Raw genomic sequence first — 8867 nt, forward strand, 5'->3', positions numbered from 1 at the left:
GATGAAAAATAATAATGCCACTGATCTTAGAAAATACAAGGTACCTGACCTGCCGCCATAGCTCAGCGGGTAGAGCTACTTCTGCTAGCCAGTTTCCCCCAAAATAAGACCTCGCCAAAAACAATCAGCCTCGAAAATTAGAGATCGACAACGCCGGTCCCCAGCAGCTTCTCGCTGCCTCACCTGCCCTCACTGTTCTCTTGTTCAGTGGGTCCTCCATCCAGCGGGCAGCAAGGCCTGGGCTGGAGGCCAGCAGAGGGGCATTGTGACTCGCATGCTGATGATGCCCTACTGTGTGTGATGACCCTTATCATTCTCACCGTCATTATTCTTACATCTGGCAGTTACTAGGGGCACGAGGGAGGGAGACACATGCTTAGAATGAGTTTCATAAATGCTAAAATGTCTATCATTAGCACACACACATGAGCATTTTGAACAGGTGTGTACCTGTATGTGTCCCTGTGTTTGTGTGTGCATGTGTGTTGAGTGGCAATGTGTTGAACCGCTGTGTTTAGTAAGCTTGGATCCTGAACGTGAACCCAACTTCCACATTCCCTCATACAGACCTCTTCCAAACTCAGCTCTTACTACTCAAAAGGTGACCTAGATCCCCATCATCTGTGTCACTTGGGGGCTTGTTAGAAATGTAAACTCCCGGGCTCCAACCCCTGGCTCAGAATCTGCCAGTTAAGGGATTGTGAGAAGCCTCGTCCATGTGGGCCTGGACCGATCCTTGCCAGGTGACCAAAGAAGCATTATTAGCTTATTTAGCAAAACACCAGTGTTCCTAAGATTCTCTAGATGCCACAAGAAAGATTTGTTTCCTTTCCTTCTCTTAATTTTCAAGTGACCTCCTCTCCCTTTTTCCCTTTCTCTGACAGTCAAGTCTTGCATCAACAGCCGGTTAGAGAAATACTCTGAGCAGCAGCCTGCCGCAGATTTCCTTGGTGATATTTATGCCCGCAGTCAGCTTTCCAAGAAAGAATTGTATGCCGCCATCACGGAGATCCAGCTAGCTGGGATAGAAACGGTAAGGCTAGCCTTGAGTCTGCTCTTGGGGCAGTGCTTTCTGGTGTATTTGAAGTCATCGCTCACCTGGATTCGCTGAGACAGAAACTGGCAAAGATCCGTCTAGAAGAGCAGTGCCCAACCTCGTGTGTAGGAGGTTCTCTGTGTTCAGTATGGGAAGCCCATACCGGACATGGCGAGCGCCGTGACGGCCAGCACACTACGGCAGAAATTCGGAAGCGGCACAGTTCCGTAGCTCAGCAAAATAACTTACGTTTTTCAAACGGGGTATATTTGAGGCCCTTGCATGTGTTACCTCCAAAAGGCCCACCTGTGGTTGGTGAGCTTTACTAGAAATATATGGAAGTGTGGTCTTCTAGCCCAATCTTGTTTCCTGCTTAGAAGTATAAATACGACGAGGCTTGGCTTTAGGTAATATGAAATGACTAACTTTAAATAACAAAATTCTGTCTCCAACATGGTTGATCAGTAGATAACTGGTATGGTGCAATCCCAGACACAGACACCAGTATGGATATTCGTGTTTAGCTGTTCCCATCGTTCATTGTTCTAAGTTATCACTGGAGTGTTGTGTACGAATGCTCCCCACTGGCCCAACATTCCGCGTACTTTAAAGTCCCTATGAAGCATGCAGACCAGTTCATTTTCTTGCCTAGTGTTCCCTTTTCAGAATGTCTCTCGTGAACGATTTTCTACTCCCAGGAACAGCATCCCCTCCCCTCCCCCCCAGCTCTCCTCTTGCTCCAGGAGCCTGGGAAAGGCAGCAAGGCTCCCTAGGTAGCTAAACTTCCTATTGCGTTGAGAACCCTGAGAGGCTCCTGAGTGGGGAAGGTAGAAGCTTCACCTGTTTCCACTGGCACGTGAGTGCTGGGCACACAGCAGCCTCACTGTAATCCCAGGTGAACTCGGCATGTGTCGTATATCGTAAACAGCTGGTCAGCACTTAGTGAACACATGAAAGAAATCAGGAACCAACGAGCACCTCCTGTGCACCAAGGACCCTTCCAGGTCAAGAACCCTCCCTAAGCTGGAGATAAAGTCTTCCACTCCATGAAACTTGCATGCTGGGAAAGACCCGTAAACCATCAGATGAGACAGCTGCAGAAAGTGGTGTGTGCTCTGGAGGACAGGTGACAGGTGGAGCAGGGTGTGGGGAAGGGTCCCCCTCTGCAGAGCAATACTGGTGGTGGCTGGATGGAAAGATGGAACTGGCACTGGGAACGCCTGGTGGCCGCACCTGGGGCAGAGGACAGCAGGCATGCAAAGACCCTGGGGCAGACAGGGAGATGGAGTGTGAACTAACAAAAGTAGCCAGAATTGAGATTATGGAAGTGAATGGGTGGGCCGGCGATACGGCTCAGCGGCCTAAGTGCCTGCCTGGCAAACACAAGGTCCCAAGATTGATCCCCACTACTGTAAGAGTGAATGGGCCAGATTAGCTGGGGCATTTTGCAACATTTTTTAATGTCAGGAATTCAACTCAGGACTTCACTTGCCAGGCAGTCTCTTGGGCCACTGAGCTATGTCCCCAGCCAGCTCTATGACACTTGATAAGGCACTGGGGCTTTTTCACACCTCTAGTGGGAAGCGTGAAGGAGGAGAGTCACGATCCACTGCGGCTGGCCAGCAGCACTCTGGGCAGTGGAGAGAGAATGAGCTGAGCTGAGGAAGCGCAAGCACGGGGCAGGGCAGGAGACCAGTCTCCTTCCCGGAGGTCAGGCCAGGACGCCTGCCCCTGCAGCCGCCCCCCGAGGTCCCGGCCGCTGTGTAGGCTGTAGTGCTCTGCCCTGGGGAATCTTGGTTTGGTGCTTGTGGCCAGGAACTTACTGATACGGGCAGACACTTCGCCCATTGCTCTTTTTTAGCCACTGCTATTCTGAAATTCACATTTGGAGAAATTGGAAAGCGTCTCTAACTTGGTGGCTGCGCCCTCTTCCTGTTTGGTCAATGGCATTCGTGTAATAGTGCCACCCACAGTTTATTTGCAGCGGAGGCCACAGTCCTGACATAAAGAAGCCTGCTTTGGGGGCACTGTCTTCCAAAAATAATAAATAACCATCGGCTCTAGCTGGCCTTGCACGTTGGTCTCTCCTGACAGTGGCACCTGGTGCACAGCCCCGCCTTGGCGCCTGCACAGCGAGGAGGCGAGGACCTTTCGCAGCTCAATATTTGGCTTCAGTTAGCAAAGGCCTGAAAACAAAGCCTGCGACTCCTTGTGGCGAGCAGAATGCAGCTCAAACGTACAATGGCTTGCTCCACCCACGTGTTTTTCTTCTCCTTGCCTTGGAAAAGCATATAAAGGGTGCCCCGAGAGTCCAGGAGACTGTCGGACACTGCAGCCAGCCCTCCAGATTCTTCCCTGAGTGCTAGCATTCCTTCTTCCGGCGGCGGCGGCGGCGTTGCCACTTTCTCCTGCGCTCTTCTGCCGCGGCTGGAGCCCTGCAGGCCTCGTCAGTTGCACGTTAAGCTTTTAGGTTGCGCCCAAGGGAACTTTTGAATCCCAGAAACGAAGCTCCTTCTGCTTTTGCACAGCAAAATACTTGTAAAAATCTCTGTCTGTAAAACACCGAGCATATTTAGCTCTTTCTTTTCTGTTTTTCCATCTTTAGTTTTTACATGAAGCTGGTTTTAATGAAGCTTCTTAACGTTTTAAAATCACAGACGCACATGAAATCTAAGAAGCAAATAAAAAGGGACCCTCACCCTAGTCCCCCACGGTGACACACAGCAGTACACCATGACAACCTGGAAATGGGCACAGCTGATTGGCTAGTCTCTGTGTCAGCAATAGTTGGGTTGAACCATATTTTCAAGGTCTCCTAATGCAACTGATTATTTTAAAAATTTTATATTGACTTCTACAGTAAATAATTTATCCTGACCTGGTATGTTTTGCACATTAAGTCTGACTTCAGACACTGGATTTGCTTAAGGCACAGAAAGTAAGGACTCATGAGAAAGTTCACTGTCACCTCTGCAGGTCACAGTGGGAGCTGTCGCCTTCTGTCTTGCTGAGAGCGCTGAAGTCATTTTCTTTGCTAAAATTCAAGTTTACATCTGTTTGGTTTCCAGACAGCCAACAGTTTAATGTGGATTCTCTACAATTTATCCCGGAATCCTCAAGTGCAGCAAAAACTTCTTAATGAAATTCAAAGTGTCTTGCCTGAGAACCAGATGCCACGAGCAGAGGATTTGCAGAAAATGCCCTATTTGAAAGCTTGCCTAAAGGAATCCATGAGGTAAGAATTGCTCTCTAAGCCAAGACGAATAGAGCGCCCCAGTCTGGAGCAGCGCTTGCAGTTGATTGTAAACATTTACAAAAGGAGAACAAAGGGTCTGGAGCTCTCGCTGATTTCTGTCACTCATTTCCTAAGTCTTCTAGACAAATTCTGTCCAGTCCTGGGAAGGCAGGTCCCCCTCTGTAATGTCACTGCTGCCTTAATGCACGGTCCTAGCACTACTGAAGACCAGAGCAGCTTTGCAGGGGAGGGGATAAAAGCTCAGTGAGAGAAACACTTCATTCTGTATGAAGACGCAGAGAAAACTTTATTGGGGCCTTAGCCATGAAACATCTATTGAAAATTCTTTCCAGATTCTGGGAAACAAAGCTCCCATCTTTGGGCTACAAAGTAATGATGTTAATTTCATAAAAAGTATGTACGAGAAACACAGACCCAAAAGGTTCAAGGTGAGATAGAAAAAGAAGAAAACCACTATGACCACCTACTGCTGTAATCAGCCTTGTGCTATGGATTCAGCCAATGTGATCGGAGAAGAAAGGGGAATAAGGACTGGGGAGATAGCCCAGTGGTCTAAGTGCTTGCCTGGTAAGCCCAAGGACCTGGGTTCAATCCCTGGTACCGTATACCACGTCAGCCCTGAAACCAGATATGGTGGCACATGCCTGTAATCCCCGCACTGGGGAGGCTGAGACATGAGGATCACTACGAGTCCGAACTGCATAGTGAGACCCTGTACCAAATAAATACATATAGAAAAGATTAAAAAGAAAGGGGAATGAGATATGTAAGATATGTAAACAGCAGAGACTCTTCTCTAGGCAGAGCTGTGACCAGGTTCCCTTCCTGAACCTGAGCCATGCAGCTTTTATCCACTGCGCACAATCAGACAGAGCTGGCTCTGTGACAGCCCTTCCCACCGATGCTGTCTTGCAGACTCACCCCAAGTGTGCCGTTTACCACCCGGACTCTGGATAAGGCGATGGTTCTCGGTGAATATGCTTTACCCAAGGGGGTGAGTAGAATGTGTTCGTTCTGCACCTGACAAGACTCGGAAGGGTGCACTCTTTGAATATTTACCAGATATCCCCAAACCTTTTTACCAGGGGAGCATTAGTCCTGGAAACCCATAGAAAGGGTAATTGACACCTTACTTAAAATAGAATTAAGCATAATGCCTGTGGAGACAGACATCTGGACTCAGTACCCTTTTACTTGTGTGGTCTTGAACGAGTTACAAGGTGTCTGTGGGCCTCAACTTTCCCATCTATAAAATGGGGAGACTAAGGGACTATTCTGCAGGAGGGTGCTGTGAAAATGCAAAGTGAACTTTTAAGGTTCTGTACATATTTAAGTGCATATTTTAAGCACTCAAAGTAATCATCAGTGTTATGAATTGTGCCTCATTTTCACATTGTTATTCAAATGTTCTCTTCTGGTTGTTTTAAATGCCATGCGTGTCTATGTGTTCTTAGACCGTGTTAATGCTAAATACCTACGTATTGGGGTGCGATGAAGACAACTTTGAAGATCCTGATCAGTTTAGACCTGAACGTTGGCTTCAGAAGAAGAAGAAAATAAATCCCTTTGCGCACCTTCCCTTCGGCGTCGGGAGGCGAATGTGTATCGGTCGCCGACTGGCTGAGCTCCAGCTCCACTTGGCTGTCTGCTGGGTAAGGTCCTTCCTGGTTTCCGCAGCTGTGTTCTGTGCTGTGCCGCGGGGCAGGAGAACAAGGGGGTGACTCTTCCTCTCCGTGTCCCTGGCTTCCAGGTTGTCCGCAGGTACCGCATTGTAGCCACCGACAACGAGCCCGTCGAGAGGCTGCACCTGGGCATCCTAGTGCCCAGCCGGGAGCTGCCCGTAGCTTTTTGCCGGAGATGAGACCCTCAGGTGAGCATCAGGGGCTTCATCACAGCCGCAGGTAAACCAGGGCTGGCCATAAATGGCCAAGGGGTAAGCCAGGCTCAGAAGTCAGCCAACACAGGTCTGAGTTCCCCGAGTGACCTTGAGAATTACCTAACCTCTACCTCCATTTGTCCGTTGGCAAAATGGGAACAAAAATAGGATCTGACACAGAACACTGACACAAACACCAAATAGCCCAGAGCCTGGTGCCAAGGAAGTAGTCCTTAAATGCTAGCTGCTGCGAATAGCAGGGCTCTGTGTGTGAATGGCCAGTGGCCAAAGATTTTAGGCTTTGTGGGCCACAGAACCCCTGCTACATCCATGAAGGCTGCCTCATTAAATGCAAGCAGCTGTAGACATCAAAGATGAACGGATGGAGCCAGGTGTGGTGTTGCATGCCTGTAATCCCAGCATCTGGGAGGCTGAGGCAGGCGGACTGCATGTTCAAACTCAGCTAGGCAATTTAGCAAGATTCAGTCTCAAAACAAAATTGATAAAAGGGGCTAGAGATATAGCTCAGCGTGGGTGTGCGGGCTCTGTTGTTGCTATGACACATTACTAAACACACCTTTATGAGTCAAACAGCACAAATTCAATATTTTGTTTTGATCGGCCACAAATTTGATGTGGGTCTTCCTAAGTTAGAACTAAAATATCCACAAGACTGCGTCCTTTCGTGTGGGTTCTAGAGAAGGCCTCTTGGGGTTGGCAGGATGTAGTTCTGTGTGCATTTCAGCCTGAAGTCCCCGTTCCTTTGCTCCTGTTGGCCAAAGGCCAAGCTCAGCTTGTAGTGCTCCTCTGTGCCCCATACTGTTTCCTCCGAGTGAAGCCAACAGGCATGAGCTGAGTCCTCTGCTTCGGTCCTCTTCCCCTCTGTGTCCCACATCTCTGGCACCCACAGAACTCTCCCCACTGTAGACCCTCATGCACACCTGCAATGTCCCCTGGGCTATGATGTAAAGCACCCTGTTAACATGTTCTGGAAGTCAGAGCATTAGCATCTTGGAAAGCCTCATTCCGCTGAGCAGAGCTGGGTTCCAATAAAACTTTATAAACACAGGCAGGAGCAGCTTGGTGCTGGTGGTCACGGTTTACGGGAGGGGGCTCGTGTTCAGCGGGGATTCAGTGCAGTGCATAGCTTTCTCTCTGCAGTGAGCTGTGCAGAACCTTTGTGACACAGAGTCGAATCCTCTGTCCTCCTCACAATCCTTTCCATGTCCACATGCTAACAGCTATTTATTTCATTTGTACAGAATTATTTTCTGTCAACTAACCTGGGCCTAAAATGTCACTTAAGCCTTGTCCTGAGAAATTATTTCCAGAGTGAAATGACAAGCCTAGTTATTGTCTCCTAAGGGAGTGAAAAGCCATTAGAATTGGCCACAAGTCTGTTCAGAAACCCCCGACATCACCTAGCGTCTGAGGAGCTGCCTTCTCCAGGGAGCCCGGGTTCCCTCCTGCCGGGCCTTAGCCACCCCCCCAGACGGTACCGAGAGCTGGCGACTTTCCCATTGCAAGTATCTTGTGCCAAGTGCATTATTTAGAAAAGCAAACAATTCAGATGAAGTTTCGGAATGAGGTGCAAATAAATACGCTCTCACTCCTCCAGTGCCCAGAACCCCACTAGGAAATTTGCCCACTCTGAGCATCTCAGCCAGCAAAGTTGAGTGTGGCAGGACAATGGAAGAACCCCACCTCCGCCGCGAGGCCCACCCCCCACACCCCTCACTGTCAGCAAGGACTGAGAGCTTATCATGGTCAGCGATGCCTCCGGCCAGAGCCAGTGACAATTCAGGTTTAGGCATTCATTGTTTTGCTAAAAATTTGTCTCATTTAAATATACCTGCTGGAGGTCTGGCTGGTGGTATAGCTCAGCGGACCATGTGCACAGGGGCTGGGGTTCAATCCCTGGCACTGCATGCTGCCCAGGCCCTGCCCCCAGGCGCGCCCAGCTGACAATGAAGTCCGGAAGCGGTGGCTCATGCCTGTAATCCCAGAACTAGGGAGGCAGAAGTCAGGAGACTATCTACCAGTCCAACCTGCATAGTGAGACCCTGCACAAAAAAAAAAAAAAAAAAGAAAGAAAGAAAGAAAGAAAGAAAGAAAAGTAAAGAAAAAAGAAAAGAAAACTTAAATACACCTGTTTGATGTGTAATTGGGGTATACTTTATTTTTCAGGTTTTTTTTTTTTTTCCTCACCCAAATCAAGAACAGCAACCTTTAGCTTCCTACAAGCATGGTGCCTGTGGCTGCTACATTGCTGAAAAGCAAACTGCTACACCTGGAGCGCGACAGTGGACAGCGCGTGAGGAGCACCGAGGGGGAAGGCTGCAGCTGGTCCTGCGCCCGCCTTCCGCTCAGCCCCCTCCCCCCCTCCTCCCCAGCTGCCCCCCCAATTCTGCGCACCTCGGGGGGAGTAAGTTTACGGTTCTCAGTGAGAGGCCTGGAAGGCCTTTCAAGTTCAGGACAACAACAACAACGGCTCTGTTTACTGTGACATTTGGGGCAATACCTGCTTAGTAATCAAAGTTCAAAGGGTAAAGTGCGTGTGCTCTCCTAAAACCACTTTCCTTGCCATCCAGTGGCGATGCTATTGAAAAATTAGAGAACAGCTCAAAAAAGAGGTTTTTTTTTCTTTTTTTTTTTTTTTGGAACCGGGGATTGAACTCAGACCCTTGCGCTCGCCAGGG

At 49.0% G+C, this 8867-nt stretch overlaps 1 protein-coding gene across 1 annotated transcript in view; it reads left to right on the forward strand.

Annotated features, from left to right (window-relative positions):
* The window catches only part of LOC101570157 (1,25-dihydroxyvitamin D(3) 24-hydroxylase, mitochondrial), a 15424-nt gene extending 6888 nt beyond the window's left edge, over window positions 1-8536 (forward strand). Inside the window, exons 7-12 of the mRNA XM_023720727.1 lie at window positions 885-1033; window positions 4105-4271; window positions 5208-5286; window positions 5747-5944; window positions 6043-6162; window positions 8356-8536. Coding sequence (XP_023576495.1) covers window positions 885-1033; window positions 4105-4271; window positions 5208-5286; window positions 5747-5944; window positions 6043-6153 — 704 coding nt within the window. The 3' untranslated portion in view covers window positions 6154-6162; window positions 8356-8536. The remainder of the gene's footprint in view (window positions 1-884; window positions 1034-4104; window positions 4272-5207; window positions 5287-5746; window positions 5945-6042; window positions 6163-8355) is intronic.
* The last annotated feature ends 331 nt before the right edge of the window (window positions 8537-8867 follow it).

This window comes from Octodon degus, unplaced genomic scaffold (genome assembly GCF_000260255.1).
Source record: "Octodon degus isolate 3935 unplaced genomic scaffold, OctDeg1.0 scaffold00077, whole genome shotgun sequence".
NCBI lineage: Eukaryota > Metazoa > Chordata > Mammalia > Rodentia > Octodontidae > Octodon > Octodon degus.